The following is a 24,578-nucleotide window of genomic DNA, read 5'->3' as shown; positions in this document are numbered from 1 at the left end:
TAGACCCACTCCAATTTGCTTACCGCCCAAATAGGTCCACAGACGATGCAATCTCAACTACACTGCACACTGCCCTAACCCATCTGGACAAGAGGAATACCTATGTGAGAATGCTGTTCATCGACTACAGCTCGGCATTCAACACCATAGTACCCTCCAAGCTCGTCATCAAGCTCGAGACCCTGGGTCTCGACCCCGCCCTGTGCAACTGGGTACTGGACTTCCTGATGGGCCGCCCCCAGGTGGTGAGGGTAGGCAACAACATCTCCACCCCGCTGATCCTCAACACTGGCGCCCCACAAGGGTGCGTTCTGAGCCCTCTCCTGTACTCCCTGTTCACCCACGACTGCGTGGCCACGCACGCCTCCAACTCAATCATCAAGTTTGCGGACGACACAACAGTGGTAGGCTTGATTACCAACAATGACGAGACGGCCTACAGGGAGGAGGTGAGGGCCCTCGGAGTGTGGTGTCAGGAAAATAACCTCACACTCAACGTCAACAAAACTAAGGAGATGATTGTGGACTTCAGGAAACAGCAGAGGGAGCACCCCCCTATCCACATCAATGGAACAGTAGTGGAGAGGGTAGTAAGTTTTAAGTTCCTCGGCATACACATCACAGACAAACTGAATTGGTCCACTCACACAGACAGCATCGTGAAGAAGGCGCAGCAGCGCCTCTTCAACCTCAGGAGGCTGAAGAAATTTGGCTTGTCACCAAAAGCACTCACAAACTTCTACAGATGCACAATCGAGAGCATCCTGGCGGGCTGTATCACCGCCTGGTACGGCAACTGCTCCGCCCACAACCGTAAGGCTCTCCAGAGGGTAGTGAGGTCTGCACAACGCATCACCGGGGGCAAACTACCTGCCCTCCAGGACACCTACACCACCCGATGTTACAGGAAGGCCATAAAGATCATCAAGGACAACAACCACCCGAGCCACTGCCTGTTCACCCCGCTATCATCCAGAAGGCGAGGTCAGTACAGGTGCATCAAAGCTGGGACCGAGAGACTGAAAAACAGCTTCTATCTCAAGGCCATCAGACTGTTAAACAGCCACCACTAACATTGAGTGGCTGCTGCCAACACACTGACTCAACTCCAGCCACTTTAATAATGGGAATTGATGGGAAATGATGTAAAATATATCACTAGCCACTTTAAACAATGCTTCCTAATATAATGTTTACATACCCTACATTATTCATATCATATGTATACGTATATACTGTACTCTATATCATATACTGCATCCTTATGTAATGCATGTATCACTAGCCACTTTAACTATGCCACTTTGTTTACATACTCATCTCATATGTATATACTGTACTCGATACCATCTACTGTATCTTGCCTAAGCTGCTCTGTACCATCACTCATTCATATATCTTTATGTACATATTCTTTATCCCCTTACACTGTGTATAAGACAGTAGTTTTTTTTGTTGGAATTGTTAGTTAGATTACTTGTTGGTTATTACTGCATTGTCGGAACTAGAAGCACAAGCATTTCGCTACACTCGCATTAACATCTGCTAACCATGCGTATGTGACAAATAAAATTTGATTTGATTTGATTTGGATTTGACCCAGTCAGCACGTGATGTCAATGGACGTCGAATTATGGGCCATATCAGGTCTGTGTGTTGTGGCCGCTATTTCGCCACAAAATAGTAATCCCAAATTGGGCTGAGTATAACTATGTAAATGTCTCTTGGACAAGGTGCCTTTTATCAATATACACTCTAAAAAGTAAAGGTTCCTGGAGTATCCTTTAGGGGTTCTTCAAATTTCAACTGTGGGGAACCCCTAAAATTTATTCAAAGAACCTTTGGTAGGAACCCCTATAAGTTCTTTGAAGAACCCCTTATCATGGTTCCTCAAAGAACCTTTTGGGGTTCATTTTTAAACTCCCTGTCCACCCTCCCTCCATTATAAAAAATATTTCAATAATAATAATAACAATATTGATTTAAATAATTCATTGTTTATTTAGTGGCACCACAAATGTGAATTAATATTTACAAAACAATTTACCAAGCAAAACACATTACCAAATTGCAACATTTCTGCAGACATGTCAGACCATAATAAATAATACATTTACTTTGTATGGTGCTTTTCATGACATTTAAAAAAATAAAAATAATGACGTACAATAAAACATACATTAAAAATGAATCATAGGTAAACTAACAATATTGTAGACTTGATGCTAAATACAATTTTTTTGCCTTTAGTCTGTATATCGTATCCACTTAGTTATGTTAGGAAGTTTGCCATCTTTATGACCTGCCCTGGTAACTTCACCCCAACTTGTTTTGTCCCCAGAACACTAACTTTAGAACAAAAGTGTTTTTCTGACATTTTTGGGAAATTTAAGGGAAAATAAAAAATCCAGCCCTAGCAGAGCCCCAAGTCCCATGGAGACGTCCTCGAGGGTGTGGATGTTCTCCCCATCAAAGGCCAGCGGGATTTCACTCTCATGGTGAAATGGATATCCGCCGATGTGCAGTAAAGGAGTGAAGAGCGGTGAAATCAGTGTCAACAAAAGTAGGGAAAGATTAATACACATACAATTAACAAAGAACATAACAAATGTTCAGCTGTAGTTTTATATAAGCATGCACACTTATGTTTATGAAGAAACAGATGATTGGTGCATAGGCATACCTTGTCACGGACATAAAGGAACACTCGGGTCCTCTTTGAAGAGGTTGGGAAAGAGCAGAATCGCTGCTGTGGTCTCCAGTCCTAGTAAAGTAAAGCAATAATCTTACTACACTTGCACATTTTTTTTACAAAATACATTAGAGAAAGGGAAGGAATAAGAGCTAACACCTCTTCTGTATTGTCCTTCTGGGACTGTCAAAATAGCAGGATGATGTCCTCACCCCTGCCTCGCCTCTCTACCTCTGATAGTCCTTGAATTATATTTTATCTATATCCATTCCATGGACTTGATTTAGTTCTGAGAAGATCTGAAAAGATAATTTGCACACACATAGATTTCAGTTTGTATTGACTGATATGTAGGTTAAATGTACACTTCAAATGCAGCTGTCCTACAACATATCCGTATCTTTATATTGATCCCAATTGCATTGTGTCCATGTTCTGTCCTATAATAGTTTCAAAGGATAGTCTTACAAGCATTAAAAATATATATATATATATATATATATATATATATATATATATATATATATATATATATATATATATATATATATATATATAAATATATATATATATATATATAAATATATATATATATATATATATATATATATATATATTAAATAAATATTGGAAGATAAATGGCATCGACATACAATTTAATGTAAAATAGAAGAACATATTGGAGAAAGCACTAGCCAATACAGTCCTGCCATAGAGTAACAGTACTGCCATACAGGCCTAATATCAAATTTCAAGATATCTTTGTACAGAAATTGTTCAATATTTCATCAGGCTGACTTGAAAGATTATACACAACATTCTGCTGCATGGCAATACTGTGTTTGTATTATGAAGGGCATTTATACAAAAGAGGTAGTCTAGACACTGTATTAATACCATTATGCATTTGAATCCCATCAACAGCTACCATCTAAGATATTAATTTCCCTCCACAAGGGGGCAGACAAATAACATTTTCAAAATAGGTTAGTATTGTCCATGTAACGTTTCCAAAATGGGATAGTATTGTCCATGTAACGTTTCCAAAATGGGATAGTATTGTACATGTAACGTTTCCAAAATGGGATAGTATTGTCCATGTAACGTTTCCAAAATGGGATAGTATTGTCCATGTAACGTTTCCAAAATGGGATAGTATTGTACATGTAACGTTTCCAAAATGGGATAGTATTGTTCATGTAACGTTATGCCCCCTTGTGAGTTAATAGTTTTGCATGCTGTAGCAGGATATATAAAGAGGAAGACCTCCATTGATGATTCAGTTCGTTGTACATCTCGTCTGGACAGGTCACCGTCCTTACTTAGTTAACGTTTGCTAGTTCATTCTCACAAAAGTGAGAACTGCTCTAGATTGGAAACTTACGTTAATGAGAGTGTAAAGCCATGTTGGCTTTATGGAAACGATATACAATATATGGGAAAGAATATAGTTGAGGGAAATAATCCAAACCTAGTTGTGCCTAGTTAGGACATAACGTTATCTAGCTAGATAACGGTACTGTACTGTACTGTAGCTCACACAACGCCGACGGTCAAAGCCGGCTTTCTAATATTTGCGGTAATTTACTATAGTACCGTTATGGAAGATATTCACAGAAAACCATCATTGTCTTCGTTATTCATTATTAGTATGTTATATTATTATGATTAAATTATTTTGAGACATTTTCAGAGCCAAACATTAACCCAACTTAACCTTTTTAACTTGTTGTCGCATCCAAACTTGTCACCATCTTTTCAGTTGTAATTGTGAAGTTCCCGGAAGAAGTCCAGCAACAACGGAAGTTCCTCGAAACTGACTTAACTTTTTCTAGGTTTCTTCCTGGGTTTTGGCCTTTCTAGGGAGCTAGACGTGCTAACGAGCTAGACGTGTTAAAGTCCAACCTCAAAACATAAATGGAAAAACCAAAACCTGTAACACCTTCCCCCTTAAGACAACAAATACAGTGCCTTGCGAAAGTATTCGGCCCCCTTGAACTTTGCGACCTTTTGCCACATTTCAGGCTTCAAACATAAAGATATAAAACTGTATTTTTTGTGAAGAATCAACAACAAGTGGGACACAATCATGAAGTGGAACGATATTTATTGGATATTTCAAACTTTTTAACAAATCAAAAACTGAAAAATTGGGCGTGCAAAATTATTCAGCCCCCTTAAGTTAATACTTTGTAGCGCCACCTTTTGCTGTGATTACAGCTGTAAGTCGCTTGGGGTATGTCTCTATCAGTTTTGCACATCGAGAGACTGAATTTTTTTCCCATTCCTCCTTGCAAACAGCTCGAGCTCAGTGAGGTTGGATGGAGAGCATTTGTGAACAGCAGTTTTCAGTTCTTTCCACAGATTCTCGATTGGATTCAGGTCTGGACTTTGACTTGGCCATTCTAACACCTGGATATGTTTATTTTTAAACCATTCCATTGTAGATTTTGCTTTATGTTTTGGATCATTGTCTTGTTGGAAGACAAATCTCCGTCCCAGTCTCAGGTCTTTTGCAGACTCCATCAGGTTTTCTTCCAGAATGGTCCTGTATTTGGCTCCATCCATCTTCCCATCAATTTTAACCATCTTCCCTGTCCCTGCTGAAGAAAAGCAGGCCCAAACCATGATGCTGCCACCACCATGTTTGACAGTGGGGATAGTGTGTTCAGGGTGATGAGCTGTGTTGCTTTTACGCCAAACATAACGTTTTGCATTGTTGCCAAAAAGTTCAATTTTGGTTTCATCTGACCAGAGCACCTTCTTCCACATGTTTGGTGTGTCTCCCAGGTGGCTTGGGGCAAACTTTAAACAACACTTTTTATGGATATCTTTAAGAAATGTCTTTCTTCTTGCCACTCTTCCATAAAGGCCAGATTTGTGCAATATACGACTGATTGTTGTCCTATGGACAGAGTCTCCCACCTCAGCTGTAGATCTCTGCAGTTCATCCAGAGTGATCATGGGCCTCTTGGCTGCATCTCTGATCAGTCTTCTCCTTGTATGAGCGGAAAGTTTAGAGGGACGGCCAGGTCTTGGTAGATTTGCAGTGGTCTGATACTCCTTCCATTTCAATAATCGCTTGCACAGTGCTCCTTGGGATGTTTTAAAGCTTGGGAAATCTTTTTGTATCCAAATCCGGCTTTAAACTTCTTCACAACAGTATCTCGGACCTGCCTGGTGTGTTCCTTGTTCTTCATGATGCTCTCTGCGCTTTTAACGGACCTCTGAGACTATCACAGTGCAGGTGCATTTATACGGAGACTTGATTACACACAGGTGGATTGTATTTATCATCATTAGTCATTTAGGTCAACATTGGATCATTCAGAGATCCTCACTGAACTTCTGGAGAGAGTTTGCTGCACTGAAAGTAAAGGGGCTGAATAATTTTGCACGCCCAATTTTTCAGTTTTTGATTTGTTAAAAAAGTTTGAAATATCCAATAAATGTCGTTCCACTTCATGATTGTGTCCCACTTGTTGATTCTTCACAAAAAAATACAGTTTTATATCTTTATGTTTGAAGCCTGAAATGTGGCCAAAGTTCGCAAAGTTCAAGAGGGCCGAATACTTTCGCAAGGCACTGTATATGCTATATTTTTGATGGACAAGTTTGCTCACCACCAACAGAAAACTTCCATTTCACATTATAATCAACTACAATGCCTCACGTTCTAATATAAACATGGTATCTACTGGCTATCAACAATTAAAAGAAAGAAAAAAACATTTCTAAATAATAATATACAATCCTATCTTTTCTCCTTTTTCTGTTTATAGCTCCTTAATATCCGTAGTAACTTTTCACCTCACTGCAGAGCTTCTCTCTCCTTTCAGGGTTCACTCAATAGGCATGTTGTTGGATCGGGGCCCAGTCCCCAATGTCATGCTCTAGTATATTTGGGTTGGCACATCTGAGAATGAACTCTGATATTTTAAAAGCAGGGCAACAATGTCAATATAATTGGAGCCAGAAATTGTCAGTTGGTTGCATAAATAATTATGATTACTAAATGTTACAATAATTGTAAATATGAAATATCAAAACCAAATGTACACCCCTTTGTTAATATTTATTAGTAATAATTCACTTAGTGGTGAGGCATGGAATAATAAAACATGTACAGTGGGGCAAAAAAGTATTTAGTCAGCCGCCAATTGTGCAAGTTCTCCCACTTAAAAAGATGAGAGGCCTGTAAATTTCATCAAAGGTACACTTCAACTATGACAGACAAAATGAGGGAAAAAAATCCAGAAAATCACATTGTGGGATTTTTAATGAATTTATTTGCAAATTATGGTGGAAAATAAGTATTTGGTCACCTACAAACAAGCAAGATTTCTGGCTCTCACAGACCTGTAACTTCTTCTTTAAGAGTCTCCTCTATTACTGCACTGTTGGAGCTAGGAACACAAGCATTTCGATACACCCACAATAACATTTGATTTGATTTATTATTTAGGTCACTTGTGTAAAATGTACTTTTCCCCACTCATCTTTTGACATTGCTTATGCATATTCAGGCTGCTTCCAGACAATGTCAAAGGCCCATCCTGGTAGATCTGAACCTAATGCAGCTTGGAGTGATCAGATGACAGAAGACACATTTAGGTGCCAGGTGTAACTGAGGCCATAGAGGCTCCATATCCATTACTTTGAGTGTTTTATATAATATGAATAAATGTGTTTCTGTGTTACAGGGGCAGTCAATAAATGGAACGGCAAGACCACAGAACATGACATAAGCAGAGCTGTGGGAGACCACCTCAAGCCCCTGGTAGAGCCGGGGGTGGTGTTTACCACTCCACCACGCCTTCAGTAGGCTGGAAAAGAGGGATTGATACTGTTTTTCATACTAAGATGGACCAAGAGTCTGTTGATTGGTCAGTCATTGGGTTAATGTGTTTTGCAATATGTACAAATCAAGCTTTATTTATACAGCACATTTCAGACATGGATGCAACACAATGACATCACAGGAAAAACATAAATATTTTGTACACAAACATAAGAGGATAAAAAACAACTTAAAGACTAATGAGCATCCTAAGGAAATGCCATTGATTAAAATATCCAACCCAAAATATAAGCTTGTTTTTTTAGGATGGGCACTGAAAGACACTATGGGGATGTCCAATGAAAGTTGACTACTAACAACAACTGGGACCTAAAAGACACCCACCATGAGACCCACTAAATCTGCCCAAGAAGATGCAAACAAAAGAAAAACCCATTCCAAACTTAAAGACCGGAAGTAAACCAAAAAGGTGGTTAAAATAATTTATTACAATCAATACCATTCATACTATTACAAAATCATAATTCTCATTCATTCTTAATTAATTCTATTTACAAAAACATCAAACAAAAACAAACCTCAGGGGAGCATCGTCCCTCCCCGTCATACCTAACCAATACCTAACCCTTTCCCTATCTCCCCTTCCCTAATCTATCCCCTTACCAAACTCACTCTAACACTCCCAGCCCTAAACCCCTTTCCATCTCTCCCGTACCGCATGCTTCCCCCACTTCCTCTCCTCCCTCTTCATCTTCCCCCTCAAATCACCTTCCACCCTTCTCACTATCCCTTCCACCCCCCAATCTCTCCCTGTCTTGACTAAATTCTGCCTGGCTTCCCACAGTCCCCTTTTAAAGAGACTCATGAGAAGCCAGAGCAGAAACCTGTCCCTATCCGTTCCCTTTGCTCTCCCTACGCCTCTCTCTAGCCTAGCCCATGTCAAAACAAAATCACTCCTAACCACACCTAGCATCACCCGTGCCCTAGCCCAGACTAGTCCGGCAAAGGCACAGTCCCAGAAGACATGGCGCACAGTCTCCTCCCTGCCACAAGAGGATCTTGGACAGGTGGGGGATTGCACCAAACTATACCGGTACAAGATGGCACGTACCGGCAAGCGCTTATGGAGGCCCAACCAATTCAGGTCCTTGAGCCTGTTGTCCAGGCCCCGCGCCTGCACTCCTTCCCAGACCACTGACGAGATGCCCGCTACAGGCGCAGGACTCCCTGCCTGCCTGACCTCCTCGTACAGGTGCCTGTGGTCTAAACCTACTCGGGCAACTTCAACCTCGGGGTGCGCACGCAGCCACTTGGCCGCATGGCCAAAGTGCCACGGCAGCTGTTCCGCCCGAGGACCCGCGTTAGACCACACCATTACGCTTCTCGCCTTATACGAGAAGAACACCCGCAGGAGGTAACCGGACGGGTGTATAACCGGACGAGCAAGCTCCGTCAACAAGAAAGAAACAAAAATGGCGTCCAGCTTGAGGGGGAAATGTGGTACCCCCTACCTCCCTCCCGATGGGACAGATCATGCGTGCCCTGGCGACCAACTCGCACCTGCCACTCCACATAAACTGAAACACAAGCCTCACTAGAGGCCTCCTCAGACAAGCCGGCAATGGGTAGATGTATGCCAAATACAAAAGAGACGGCAACACATCCACCTTTAGGACCAGGACTTTGCCCATAAAAGACAAATACCTTGCCTTCCACATTGCTAGCTTCCTCTGTACCACTGCGATACGCATGTTACAGTTTAGCGTCGCTGAGCCGGAGGTCTCAAAATGAACCCTGAGAATCCTCAGGGCCCCTTCACAGAGAGATAACCCCCCAGGCACATCCGTTCTACCGCGCCATCTTCCGAAAAACTTGACGGAAGACTTTGCATGGTTCAGAACTGCTCCCGACGCTCGGGTGAAATCCCCAAAGATGGCAAGGGACCTTGTCAGGCACGAGTCCTTGCACAACAGCAAGGAAGTGTCGTCGGCGTACTGCGTCATCTTAACACGCAGCCCACCGCTTCCAGGGATCAACAAGCCTTCCACCCCTGTGTCTGCCCTAATGGCAGCCCCCAGAGGCTCCATGTACAGAACGAAGAGGAGAGCCGAGAGTGGGCATCCCTGCCTGACCCCAGACGAGAGGTCAAAAACGTCACCTAAGTGACTATTTACACTAACTCGACACCCCGCTCCGACATATAAAGTACGGATCCATCCTATAAACTTCTCCCCAAATCCTAATCTACCTAACACCCTGAATAGAAAAGATCTATTCACGCGATCAAAAGCTTTCGCCTGATCAAGCGCTGCTACCATTAAAGGCAGCCCTCTATCTTCAACCCAAGCGATGGAATCCCTGATCAACTGTAGGTTCCATCTTATAGAGCGGCCCTCTACCCCGCACGTCTGATCCTCGTGGACGACGTAGGGAAGGGCTGTGCGCAACCGGTCTGCTAAAACCTTTGCAAGAATTTTGTAATCTACGCACAGCATGGTCAATGGCCGCCAGTTGCCAAGGTCAGTTGCTTCCCCCTTCTTATAAAGAAGTGACAGCACACCAACAGCCATTGATCCCCCCCGGGACCCCCGTGTCAAGGATGGCCTTCAAGACTTCGAGAACCACTGGTCCAAGTATACCCCAAAACTTGAGGTAAAACTCAGCCGGCAGCCCATCCATCCCAGGCACCTTCCCTTTTCCCATCCTCCTAAGAGCGCTCTCAACCTCTTCTAGTGAGATCTGGGCTTCCATCACGTCTCTAATGTCCTCTGGCAACCGCCGGGACAAGTGTTCTAAAAACACGTTTCCCTGCTCTACATCTATTTCCCTTTCCTTAAATAAACCTTGGAAATGATCAGTTGTCACCCTGACCATTTCCTCTGGTTTACTTACTATACTACCATTTTCTTCCCTAACTCCCTGCATTACCTTCCTACTCTGTCTGGCCCTAACCGACTTAAAGAACATAGCGGAACAAGTCTCATTATGTTCTAGAAAGCCACTATGCGCACGCTCCAGGAAAGCTCGAGCCTTCTGCTCCTGCAGCTCCCTGAGCTGCGCCTTTAGGGCTGCGAATCTCTCCCAGTCAATCGACCCGCCGAGGTTGCCTGCCTCGTACTCGAGTTCAATTAACCTTTGGATACGATCCACCTCCCTCCTTTCCTCCCTTTTTTCCTTCTACAATATCCTATTATAAAAGCCCTTATCCTCCTCTTGACTAAATCCCACCACTCTAACACCCCCTCGCACATGGACCGGAGGCCGTCAAGCCTCCGAAAGAAACAAAAAATGCGTCAACGAAAGCCTGCTCCTCCAGTATATCCCGATCTAACTTCCAGTACCCCCTACCGAAGAGGCAGACTGGCGACCCCACCTGCAGGAACACCCCGTCGTGATCCGTGAAGAAAACAGGCAACAGCCGCCCAGACAACTGACCCAAAGACCTGGATACAAAAATGTAGTCGAGCCTCCGCGCAACCCCCCTGGAGTTGCGCCATGTAGGACCGACCATTGCCGGAGTAGTGTGCAGGCCACCATCAACCAGACCATGGCAAGCCATTAGCCCAGAGATGGCACCTGCACTGCTATCACCGCCTACCCCTAAATCTATATTAAAGTCTCCTCCTATCACCAAGTGCCTGTTTGTAACACACAGGGGCGCCAGACAGTCAACCATCTCCCTCCTGTCTGCCGCCACCTATGGCCCATACACCCCAATTAACCTATATCTAGCTTCTCTAAACTTAACATCTATCCCCAAAACTCTACCCTGCATTATTACAAAAGTGTTCTCTATTTTAACCTCTCTATGCCCACACAAAATCCCTACTCCTGTTGAGTGCACCCCTCCTATGCCCCAAAAAGATTCCCCCTTATCCCACTCCCTCTTAAATCTACACACATCCCCACCATCCCTCAGGTGAACCTCCTGTAAAAAACAGAAATCAAACCCCACACCCCCTAAACAACAAAAAACCACCCTCCTTTTAACATTATCCCTTAACCCCCTAACATTTAGACTAAAAAAAGAAACAGACCTATTCATTTAATTATTTACAACAAATAAAAAACCCAAAACCCAAAGAAAAACCAGGAGACTCACCCGATGCTCCCCTGGTCCATCTCCACCGGCGGGGACGTCCTCTCCTCTCCTGACGCCCCCCCGTCCTCCATCCCAACCCATGACCCAGGCAGTGTGTTGGGTCCTCCCTCCCCACCCACCATCCCCCCTCCCTGTTTGCCTCGGGGCTGCATGTAGGGGACCCCATCTCCCCAAACAGGAGTTGGGATCCCTCTAGCAAACAGCCCACCGACCCCTCACTGGAGTCATCCACTAAAATGCAAGGGGCTGAGGCAAACCGGGAGGACAAATTACCCTCCCCCCCCCCGCCACTCTCTTAGCCCCCCTCCCCTCCACACCCCCTCCCTCTCACTTCCTGCCAAGCTCCCCCTCTTTATCCCTTTCTTCTTTGGTGAAGGAGGTAGCGGGGAGACACAACGTCCCATCCCCGCTAACTCCACCAAATCCCTCACCAAATCCCTCATTTCGACCTCGAGGAAGCCTGGCAGGCTGTCCCCCCCCTCCCCCCTTCCCCCCCATCTCCCCTCCCACCTTCACTCCTCCCTCCTTCTCTGTCACTGTCCCCGTTCCCCCTTCCACTCCTTCTCGTACCACTGTCCCCTTCTCCCTCTTCTCAGCTCCTCCACCTTCTTCCGTCCCCTTTTTCTTCTCTCCTTCTGTTCCATTCTTTTCTTCTCCTCGCCTCTTTCTTCCCACCTCATCCTTCTTCCCATCTTCTTCCTGCGCCGTCTTTTCCCCTGTGCCATCCATGCAATCCGCACGCGTCCTTTCTTTCCTCCCCCCATCCCCTGCTCCCCCCCCAGCTGCAGACGCGTATGACCTGTGACGAGCCGGGCAATCACGCCACAGGTGTACTTTCGAGCCACACCCGTGGCAAGCCTTGGGCTCGTCACACTCCTTGGCCTCGTGCTTTTCCGACCCACAAAAACGACATTTCTTGGCGCTGCACGAGGCCAGGATATGGCCGTAGGCCATACAACGCCTGCAGAACGGGGGCTGACGTGCATAGTAGAGTGTTCCCCTGTCAGCCCCCAGGGAGAACATCGCCGGAGGATGGAGGTAGCCATCCACACTCTTCGGGGACTCCCTGAGTAACGCCTGGAACCCTCTCCTCCCGTTCCAGAAACCCAGGGAGTCCCTGAGGTACCTCGCTGAGGAGACATTGTCCATGTATCTCCCCAGAAAGGCCCTCACCTCTTCATCCTTCACGTGCGGATTGTACATGTTTACGGTGACCACCCTGAAGTTGTTCCTTGCCAGGCTGGTCACCGCATAATGGCACAGGGGTCCTTTTCTTTCCGCTTCCTTTGCCATCTTCATTACGTCGTCATGTTTCTCTTCTTTGTGAAACGTCACATCAAAACCCTTTTCATTCGGGTTCCCTTGAAGGCAGAGTACTTCCTTCACCTCTATCCTGAGGCATCCCATCAATATAGTCCTTCCAAAAGTTTCCCTGCCCCAAGGTTCCATCTCCTTTTCAGTCCATGAAAATCTTACGGTATTTGCTATACCAATCCCCGGAACCGACCAGGTTTGCTTGTTTGTATTCATTTTCAAAAAAAAAGCTCTCTTCAGAAAGAAGCTTCAACCTGAAATGAAAACATCTTAACCAAAACGGTAGTGCAACTAAAGGTGTTGATTTGTCACATCTATCAAGACAACTGGAGCACTGGGCCAGGCACTCTTAAATAGAACCTGGACCAGCTCAGGTGAAACACCTTCCCACTAACGAGAAGGACAAGCCAGCACAGGTGTAACACATACTGACTAAGGAGGTGACACCAATCAGTGCATCCTACGTGCTAACGAGCTATATACGTGCTAACGAGCCATATACGTGCTAAAGTCCAACCTCAAAACATAAATCGAAAAACCAAAGCCTGTAAAACCTTCCCCTTTAAGACAACAAATATATCCTATATTTTTGTTGGACAAGTTTGCTCACCACCAACAGAAAACAACATACATTTCACATTATAATCAACTACAATGCTTCACCTTCACCAATATAAACATGGTGTCTACTGGCTGTCAACAATTAAAAACAAGAAGAAAAAAAAACATTTCTGAATAATAATATACAATCGTATACATTTTTTTCTCCTTTTTCTTTCTATAGAATCCTAAAACTCACTAGCTTCTAGAACTCTCCTCCCCTTGGAACGAGCCCAAACAAAAATATACAGGAAAAACGTGCAGTCAAAATAAACTGTGATCCATTGCAACTCACTGCCTAAACGCAAAACACAATTTTTAAAATGTATTAAACTGCTAGCTACATTGTGATTTCAGTGGGTCACCAACGTGGTAAGTGTAACAAACTCTTTTTTGTTAGTCACTTTTTGTTCAATCACATAAATAGTAACTCTTTCAATTCAGAGCCTGGATTGTTTCCATGAGGCTAAAATCAATTGAACAGGGGGCAAACATTTAGGGTTCTACGTTGACATTCATTAAAATACTACTGATATAATGTTAAAATAATCTACATTGTGACATTATTTCATTGATATCATGAAACAACTCCTTCATGTATTTTCTGATGTTTGATCAGAGATCTTTTACTAGAGTATCTCTTCCCACATTGATCACAGCTATAAGGTTTCTGTCCTGTGTGTGTTCTCTGGTGTACAGTCAGTTGGCCAGATTGACCAAAACTCTTCCCACATTGATCACAGCTATAAGGTTTCTGTCCTGTGTGTGTTCTCTGGTGTACAGTCAGTTGGCCAGATTGACCAAAACTCTTCCCACATTGATCACAGCTAAAAGATTTCTCTCCTGTGTGTGTTCTCCGGTGTATAGTTAGTTTGCTAGATGTAGTAAAACTCTTCCCACATTGATCACAGCCATAAGGTTTCTCTCCTGTGTGTGTTCTCTGGTGTATAGTTAGATTGCTAGATGTAGTAAAACTTTTCCCACATTGATCACAGCCATAAGGTTTCTCTCCTGTGTGTGTTCTCTGGTGTATAGTTAGATTGCTAGATGTAGTAAAACTCTTCCCACATTGATCACAGCTATAAGGTTTTTCTCCTGTGTGTCCCCGCTGGTGTCCTATCAGGCTGCTTAAGTGAGAAAAACGGGTCCCACATTGATAACAGCCAAAAGGTTTCTCTCCAGAATGTATTCTCTGGTGTGATTTCAGGGTTTCTAGCAGAATAAATCTCTTCCCACATTGATCACAGGCGTAAGGTTTCTCTCCTGTGTGTGTACTCTGGTGTATAGTTAGATAGCTAGATGTAGTAAAACTCTTCCCACATTGATCACAGCCATAAGGTTTCTCTCCTGTGTGTATTCTCTGGTGTATAGTTAGATTGCTAGATGTAGTAAAACTCTTCCCACATTGATCACAGCTATAAGGTTTCTCTCCTGTGTGAATTCTTTGATGTATTTTAAGGTTCGATAAAGAGTTTAATCTTTTCCCACAGTCAGAGCAGCAGTGAGATTTCGTTCCTGTGGGTCTCTGCTGGTGTTTCTTGAGGAGTGCTGATCTGCAGAGACTTTTTTCTGCCTCGTCAGCATCATGATGTTGCTGAGGCTCCCCAGAGGGTCCACGATAGTCACGTCTCTCTACTGTGTGAACGACAAAGTCAGACAGATGGTTAAAGGCCCACAACAGCAGAAATCCACTGTTTATTTGAGGTAAAAGGTGATGCTCAGAGCGTACCCATGAAGTTGTACATCAATTGACGTCTGTTAAATTTGATAATTAAGACCGTCAAGACAGAAACAATAGTCAGATTTAGTCTTGTTTTCACATTAGTAGTAACATCGATGATTGCAGGCTAGAAATACGTTTTTCAAGTTGTTGAAATCCTAAGCAGTGTGCCAGACGACTTTTGGTCTCCAATAGGCACCTTACTGTGTTTGCTAAAATTGCGGCACGAGGGCAATGCACACACAATTTGGTTGCAGAAACTCCTCCATGCTAATGAGGAAACCGCTAGTTATGGATGTGGTATATCTGCCTGGAACCAAAATGGTGAGCGAAGATTTTAGATTTTCACAATGTATTCTGAACACTACAGTGCAAGATCAGGAGTGCTACTCAAGGAAACCTCCATTAAGCTCTGTGTCTATTCACTAATTCATCACCATGGGGGAAAACTCAGGGGAGTTCTCATAGGCTGACAGCAAATATAGCCAGGTTGATTATGAGTGTATTTCACACTACTATTGGATTATACAGTGGGGCAAAAAAGTATTTAGTCAGCCACCAATTGTGCAAGTTCTCCCACTTAAAAAGATGAGAGAGGCCTGTAATTTTCATCATAGGTACACTTCAACTATGACAGACAAAATTAGGAAAAAAAATCCAGAAAATCACATTGTAGGATTTTTAATGCATTTATTTGCAAATTATGGTGGAAAATAAGTATTTGGTCACCTACAAACAAGCAAGATTTCTGGCTCTCACAGACCTGTAACTTCTTCTTTAAGAGGCTCCTCTGTCCTCCACTCGTTACCTGTATTAATGGCAACTGTTTGAACTTGTTGTCAGTATCAATGACACCTGTCCACAACCTCAAACAGTCACACTCCAAACTCCCTATGGCCAAGACCAAAGAGCTGTCAAAGGACACCAGAAACAAAATTGTAGACCTGCACCAGGCTGGGAAGACTGAATCTGCAATAGGTAAGCAGCTTGGTTTGAAAAAATCAATTGTGGGAGCAATTATTAGGAAATGGAAGACATACAAGACCACTGATAATCTCCCTCAATCTGGGGCTCCACGTAAGATCTCACCCCGTGGGGTCAAAATTATCACAAGAACGGTGAGCAAAAATCCCAGAACCACACAGGGGGGACCTAGTGAATGACCTGCAGAGAGCTGGAACCAAAGTAACAAAGCCTACCATCAGTAACACACTACGCCGCCAGGGACTCAATCCTGCAGTGCCAGACGTGTCCCCCTGCTTAAGCCAGTACATGTCCAGGCCCGTCTGAAGTTTGCTAGAGAGCATTTGGATGATCCAGAAAAAGATTGGGAGAATTTCATATGGTCAGATGAAACCAAAATATAACTTTTTCGTGAAAACTCAACTCGTCGTGTTTGGAGGACAAAGAATGCTGAGTTGCATCCAAAGAACACCATACCTACTGTGAAGCATGGGGGTGGAAACATCATGCTTTGGGGCTGTTTTTCTGCAAAGGGACCAGGACGACTGATCCGTGTAAAGGAAAGAATGAATGGGGCCATGTATCGTGAGATTTTGAGTGAAAACTGGGCAACGATGGAGTGGCTTCGTAAGAAGCATTTCAAGGTCCTGTAGTGGCCTAGCCAGTCTCCAGATCTCAACCCCATAGAAAATCTTTGGAGGGAGTTGAAAGTCCATGTTGCCCAGCAACAGCCCCAAAACATCACTGCTCTAGAGAAGATCTGCATGGAGGAATGGGCCAAAATACCAGCAACAGTGTGTGAAAACCTTGTGAAGACTTACCGAAAACGTTTGACCTCTGTCATTGCCAGCAAAGGGTAAATAACAAAGTATTGAGATAAACTTTTGTTATTGACCAAATACTTATTTTCCACCATAATTTGCAAATAAATTCATTAAAAAATATTTTTCTATTTTGTCTGTCATAGTTGAAGTGTACCTATGATGAAAATTACAGGCCTCTCATCTTTTTAAGTGGGAGAACTTGCACAATTGGTGGCTGACTAAATACTTTTTTTGCCCCACTGTAATTGTAAGGCTTGCTTGAATCACCTGCTTAAAATGTTTGTGTTATTGTCTCAAATCAACTGCTTTATAGTTAAAAAAATACTTCAACCAGTAAAATTCTCTTTGGCTAGCTTTGCGATCAGCCTGAAAATAAGGGTTTGTACACTAAGTGTTTAACAAATTGGCACATTACTGCACCTAACAATAACATAGACCTACTGTAGGACCCATAACTTCATCTAACAATAACATAGACCTACTGTAGGACCCATAACTCCATCCAACAATAACATAGACCTAAGACTATAAATAATGTAATATTTCAGGTGAAACATGGAAACTAAAATGTCTTTGTCATGACATTTCATAACCAGATAATTTTGTGAATAATCCCACTAGACTACTCTGTAATGGGTTGTCATTCTAAATGTCCCGAATAAGGGAAAATAGCTCTGTGTGTTGTACAATAGCCTATCCATCAAGGGACAATTCTTTACACATTATGAGCTAAGTATCTCTGTGTCCAAACAGACTTACGGGACCCTACAGTAAATCAAGCAGACAATAACACATTACAAACATCAATTTGTTAGGGATGTTGGATCCAACGTGGAGCACGGCATAACTGTCTTTACCAGAGTAATGAATGAAGAAGCACTTTGGTTGTTGTTGCATGTCGTGATGTTTGTCACATGACTGTCATTCGAAAATGATTTCCTGGATCAGCTGATGATAGTTGAACATGTGACTGTAACTAAACAGCTACAGTATTAAGAATGATGTGTAATTATTGAAGAACCTGCATTAATGACAGTGTCCATTTGGGTGGGGTCAATAAAGTTAAGGTGACTCTCGGTTAGAACCATTGGATTTAGCAAACTCTGAAATTATTTAGGATTTCTGTGCCCATGAAAACGGTTTTCCCAACATAATATAAGGAGACACTAAATGTTCCGTAGTTAGAGAGCATTTCAGAGATCTGAACACACAAAACTGTCCTAACAGGACAATAACCTAAACCACAAGGCCAAATCTTCACTGGAGGAGCTTACCAAGATGACATTGAATGTTCCTGAGTGGACTAGTTACAGTTTGGACTTAAATCGTCTTGAAAGTCAATAGCAAGACTTGAAAATGGCTTTTTAGCAATGATTAACAACCAACTTGACAGAACAGGAAGGATTTAAAAAAGAATAATGAATATTCACATGAAGATCAGTTGCCTATTGGATGACATCGCGACTTCCTATCAAAGCCAACTCATTGAATGCCTTAGTATGACATCACTCACTCCTAGTTTGCAGTTGTCTAAAAAAACAATATTTTGCTCAAAACATTTATTTGTTTCCCTTTAGTGTGTTTATACTTTACTGTATTTATATATCACTTTATTTTATTTATCACTGGAGCACGTCATGAACAATTTCGACAGTACAAAAACATATTCAAGTGTAGAATGCCCTTTTAAAAATCACACATTAGTTTAACAATTGCAGAGTTTTGAGTCCCTGTTTTTTAAGATAGTACTCACTGTATTTACTGGTGTTAATCAGATCTCCAGTCTTCTCTTCTTCGTCCTCCTCTAATGTGACAGTAATCTCCCCCTCTTCATCCTTCATTCCAAAAACGTCTTCATCTTCTTTCACTTCATCCTCTATTCCAAAAACTGCATCCTCCTCTTCTTTCACAGTAACATCCTCCCCCTCTTTCACTCTGAACGCGTCTTCCTCCTCTTCTTTCACGGTAACAGCCTCACCCTCTACTTGTTTTTGTATTTTAACAGCCTCCTCTTCCTCCTCTTTCACCAGAGCTTCTTTCTCCGTCCAGCAGAGAAAAGGATGAGAGTAGCTTAGTGAACTCATGTTCGGGGATAATAGCTAGTTAGCATTAGCTACCAGACTAGTGCTATCTTAACCAGCCAGCTAGTTGACTTACAACGTAAATATTAAATTAAATGGGCATCTAGTTGTTTCCACATAAGTATGTTTAAATCATAGTGGCAATTAAACCACGAAATTGTCTAAAGATCTTGAATGTTCCGACTTTGTTGTCTTGCGAGCTATCGAGGTGGTTGCAGTTGTTTCGTCCACGAGATTATACGTCACACTGGAAACATCGCCTGAAAGACACATATCGCCATCTGCTGTCTGGAGGGAGGAAACGCAGTTGAGGAGGGAAAAGTTTTTTTATTCTTCATTGAATTATAATATTATAAAGCCGTTTAGGGAAACCTTTTTTTCTCTCCATTAAATGTGAATATTATATCAACATGTACAAAGAGCAACAAGTGTTGTTTGATTAGTTCAGATTTTTTATGAGACTTTAAAACATCTACTCCACATCTGTATTTCTGATTCAGTCAAATATCAAAATATATATATCAAATATATCAAAATAAGCACCTAGTTATTGATACCCTTGATCAAGATGAGCAAAAATGTATGTATAAAATAAATAAATAAACTTTACCCACTACCAGGATATTTTAGCTCAAAACCAGGTTACCTCTCTGCTAGGAGGCTGAAACTTGGCCATAAGTGCATCTTCCAGCAAGACAGATCAACATCCAGAAATAAACTGTTAATTTGGCACAAATTCAACATTTTTTATGGCCATCTCAGTCTTCGGACTTAAACTCCATTGAAAACCTGTGGTTTGAATTGAACAGGGCAGTCCACAAGCGCAGACTAAATAAATCAAGGACCTGGAGAGATCAAGTAAGGAGGAATGATCTAAGATCCAACCCAATGTGTTCTCTAATCTCATAAAACATTTCAGTGTCGTTAACCTCCCAAGGGGAAGGTGCTGGAGTATTGAAAACATGGGTAGCAATAATTCAGATCCCTACCTTTTGAGAATTACATGTTAAAATAAATCACTTTCTCTGAGCAATTGTATCATAATAAAATAATATAAATTTCCCTTTATTTTTTTGTGTGTAAGAATACATCATGTAGATGTACAGTGGGGAGAACAAGTATTTGATACACTGCCGATTTTGCAGGTGTTTCTACTTACAAAGCATGTAGAGGTCTGTAAACAAAGGAAAATAAAGGTCAGAACGTGACACGGGTCTGTGAGAGCCGGAATTCTTACTGGTTGGTAGGTGATCAAATACTTATGTCATGCAATAAATTGCTAATTAATTACTTAAAAATATACAATGTGATTTTCTGGATTTTTGTTTTAGATTCCGTCTCTCACAGTTGAAGTGTACCTATGATAAAAAATTACAGACCTCTACATGCTTTGTAAGTAGGAAAACTTGCCAAAATTGGCAGTATCAAATACTTGTTCTCCCCACTGTATATAATGAACAGACTAGGTCTAGACTGCTCCTACATGGTGCAACAATACATCACATAGATGTATATAATGAACAGACTAGGTCTATACTGCTCCTACATGGTGTAACAATACATCATGTTGACGTATATAATGAAAAGACTAGGTCTATACTGCTCCTACATGGTGTAACAAAAGTTTGGGGTCAGTAAGAAGTGTCCTTGGTTTTGAAAGAACATTTTTTTTAAATTGTCCATTAAAATAACATAAAATTGATCAGAAATACAGTGTAGACATTGTTAATGTTGTAAATGACTATTGGAGCTGGAAACGGTTGATTTTTTATGGAATATCGGCATAGGCATACAGAGGCCCATTATCAGCAACCATCACTCCTGTGTTCCAGTGGCACATTATGTTCGTTAATCAAAGATGATAATTTTAAAAGGTTAATTGATCAGTAGAAAACTCTTTTGCAATTATGTTAGCACAGCTGAAAACTGTTGTGCCGATTTAACAAAGCTTTTGTAAACAGTGTGTGGGCCTTGTTCTTTAACTAAGCTTGTGTGGGCCTTGTTCTTTAACAATGCTTTTGTAAACATTGTGTGGTCCTCCTTGTTCATTAACAAAGCTTTTGTAAACAGCGTGCAGGCATTCTTGTTCTTTATCAAAGCTTTTGTAAACAGTGTGTGGGCCTTGTTCTTTAACAAAGCTTTTGTAAACAGCGTGTGGGCCTTCTTGTTCATTAACAAAGCTTTTGTAAACAGTGTTGTTGCATAACAATCAGGCAGTAGAACAACAATAATCACCACCCTCTTGACCAATCTTCCCTCCCCCTAACATTGGGTTTGATTCAGACCCTGTCAGTGTGCCAGGTGGACATGGGGTTTGATTCAGACCCTGTCAGTGTACCAGGTGGACATTGGGTTTGATTCAGACCCTGTCAGTGTGCCAGGTGGACATTGGGTTTGATTCAGACCCTGTCAGTGTGCCAGGTGGACATTGGGTTTGATTCAGACCCTGTCAGTGTACCAGGTGGACATTGGGTATGATTAAGACCCTCCCCGCATGGCCAGAAATGTATTCCAAGGTCAGTAACTAATAACCACAGAACCACCACAGACCTTTCATGCATGACTAAAAACACCTACGTATTAGATTTACTGCCATTGTCTAGTATGTCACCACCTCAGACACCATTCACAATACTGGCTGAGGTACAAGTAAAACATGACATATTATTTCCTAACCATTCACAATGCTGGCTGAGGTACGAGTAAAACATGACATATTATTTCCTAACCATTCACAATGCTGGCTGAGGTACGAGTAAATCATGACATATTATTTCCTAACCATTCACAATGCTGGCTGAGATACCAGTAAAACATGACATATTATTTCCTAACCATTCACAATGCTGGCTGAGGTACGAGTAAAACATGACATATTATTTCCTAATTGTCAAAAAATCCCCACTCCTTTATCAACCTGTCTCTCACTGTTTAACCAGAATAACATGAGTTGTGCCCTTCAAACTGTTAGACTGTTAGTCCATAATCATATTTAGCTACTTAGATGTCATGTATTGTCATGTTATGTTCTCTATAATGAAACATCACCAAGTGAAATAAAGTTGATAAGATACTCTTAATAGACATTAAATAAAAAATGGTCGTTCAGAAATCATTCATTATTATGTTGCTCTGATGAAATGAACAAAATATTTCACAATCATTACCACTGCTGATATTCACATCGAATAATTACAAGGATCATATTTCTCAGTTGCATTGACCTGCAGACATCAGACACCACCGCTCTCTTATGCACATGTGACTGAAATGTAACCAATCAGAAAAATCACTGAGACAATTTTGATGGCCAAATAAAAAAAACAGCACGTTTCTGCACGTATCCAATTGGATAATTCCAGTACAGTACATGTCTAGAGGGATAATTCCAGGACAGTACATGGGTAGAGGGATAATTCCAGTGCAGTACATGTGTAGAGGGATAATTCCAGTGCAGTACATGTGTAGAGGGATAATTCCAGTGCAGTACATGTGTAAAGGCTGTGGAGGGAAAATTCCAGTGCAGTACATGTGTAAAGGGTGTAGAGGTATAATTCCAGTACAGTACATGTGTAAGGGGATAATTACAGTACAGTACAGTGCATTTGTAGAGGGATAATTCCAGTGCAGTACATGTGCAGAGGGATAATTCATAATTCTCTCGGATTCTAACATGCAAGACTACAAATCCCTGCAAGCTTCTGCATATCATCTATAGCCGACACCTTTCACAGAACAGTTCACAGAATTGTCCATTTAAATAAATTTTCACAATTGAATCATTGCTACCTTAAGGCCTGATTGGTGGAGTGCTGCAGAGATGGTTGTCCTTCTGGAAGGTTCTCCCATCTCCACAGAGGAACTCTGGAGCTCTGTCAGAGTGAACATCGGTGTCACAATTCATGTGTATAGGTGGCAGGGAAGTCAGGCACAGGAGAATTCAACTTGGTAAAATGGAGTAATTTAATAAAACAAAACATAACTCCAAAACCATAAATACAAAATTTAACAAATTGTGTATGAGGACTCGTCGCGCACCAAATACAAACAACACGACACTGAACATAAAACAATCTCTGACAAAGACATGATGGGAAACAGAAGGTTAAATACACAACAGGTAATGAATGGGATTGAAACCAGGTGTGTAGGAAGACAAGACAGAACCAATGGAAAATGAAAAATGGATCAATGATGGCTAGAAGACCGGTGACGTCGACCGCTGAGTAAGGAGAGGCATCGACTTTGGCAGAAGTCGTGACAATCGAGTTCACCTCCCTGACCAAGGCCCTTCTCTCCCAATTTCTCAGTTTGGCCGGGCAGCCAGCTCTAGGAAGAGTCTAGGAAGAGTCTTGGTGGTTCCAAACTTCTTCCTTTTAAAAATGATGGAGGCCACAGTGTTCTTGGGGACCTTCAATGCTGAAGACATTTTTTGGTAACTTTCCCCAGATCTGTGCCTCAACACTATCCTGTCTCAGAGCTCTATGGACAATTCCTTTGACCTCATGGCTTGGTTTTTGCTCTGACATGCATTGTGAACTGTGGGACCTTATATAGACAGGTCTGTGCCTTTCCAAATCATGTCTAATCAATTGAATTAAATTTGGCTCCAATCAAGTTGTAGAAACATCTCAAGGATGATCAATGGAATCAGGTTGCATCCGAGCTCAATTTGGAGTATCACAGCAAAGGGTCTGAATACTTAAGTAAAATGATTCCATTTTAGAATTAGGCTGTAACGTAAAAAAAAGTGGAAAAGTTGAGGGGTCTGAATACTTAACGAATGCACTGTATACCGCTGGCAGAGTTTTCTACCATTGGCAGTTTTGTACACAGTCACGTGATACGTGGTATAGAAAAGTCCAATCTTAGGAGAGTTCATGGGAGGCACTATACTGTGTGTCTGCAGGTGTCTATCTGGTCAAAACCACTGAAACAGGTGCCCCTCCACCCTCTGGTGGGATGAATCACGTCTAACAGAGAAATCTAGATTCAAATACTTAGATGTGTGTGTATTGGGTATATGTTGTGAAATTGTTAGATATTACTTGTTAGATATTACTGCACTGTCGGAGGTAGAACCACAAGGATTTCACTACACCCGCAATAACATCTGCTAAACACGTGTATGTGACCAGTAAAATGTGATACGATTTTGATTTGAAATAAACATCCTATATTTATCAAATGTGCTTTTGGCTGGGGTCAACATGACTCCAAAGGATTTGAATTTGTTAAAAATCCATTTGGATACAGAAAACTAAACAATGATTTAGATTTATTAAGAACAAGTTGATTGACAAAATCATGAGTCATGTCATGTCAAGTCATGAAAAATTGGAAGAATTTAATAAACCACATTTTGGCTATGATCAAAGATATGTCTCTGAGGTCAAAATGATCCATGTCAGAAGTATGGTTCAATGCAAATATGTCGTGGGTGTAAAGTTTATTTTAATTACAATTTTTTTAAGTACAATT

General features: G+C 41.9%; 1 protein-coding gene across 2 annotated transcripts; it reads right to left on the bottom strand.

The window, feature by feature from the left end:
* Positions 1-1,981: 1,981 nt before the first annotated feature.
* Positions 1,982-19,330, bottom strand: LOC121841586 (zinc finger protein OZF-like). Of its 2 annotated transcripts, none has more exons than XM_042310833.1 (2): positions 18,770-19,330; positions 1,982-2,764 (listed from the first exon to the last, which is right to left on the bottom strand). In XM_042310833.1, the coding sequence occupies exons 1-2, from the start codon at positions 19,098-19,100 to the stop codon at positions 2,688-2,690; spliced, it is 408 nt and encodes a 135-aa protein (XP_042166767.1). In that variant the 5' UTR covers positions 19,101-19,330; the 3' UTR covers positions 1,982-2,687. The 2 variants fall into 2 exon arrangements, with proteins under 2 accessions (XP_042166767.1, XP_042166766.1); XM_042310832.1 differs by lacking the exon at positions 1,982-2,764 and adding an exon at positions 13,659-15,144.
* Between the last annotated feature and the right edge of the window lie 5,248 nt (positions 19,331-24,578).

This window comes from Oncorhynchus tshawytscha, linkage group LG32 (assembly GCF_018296145.1).
Source record: "Oncorhynchus tshawytscha isolate Ot180627B linkage group LG32, Otsh_v2.0, whole genome shotgun sequence".
In the NCBI taxonomy this organism is placed as follows: domain Eukaryota; kingdom Metazoa; phylum Chordata; class Actinopteri; order Salmoniformes; family Salmonidae; genus Oncorhynchus; species Oncorhynchus tshawytscha.
This window is presented reverse-complemented; position numbering and strand designations above follow the sequence as displayed.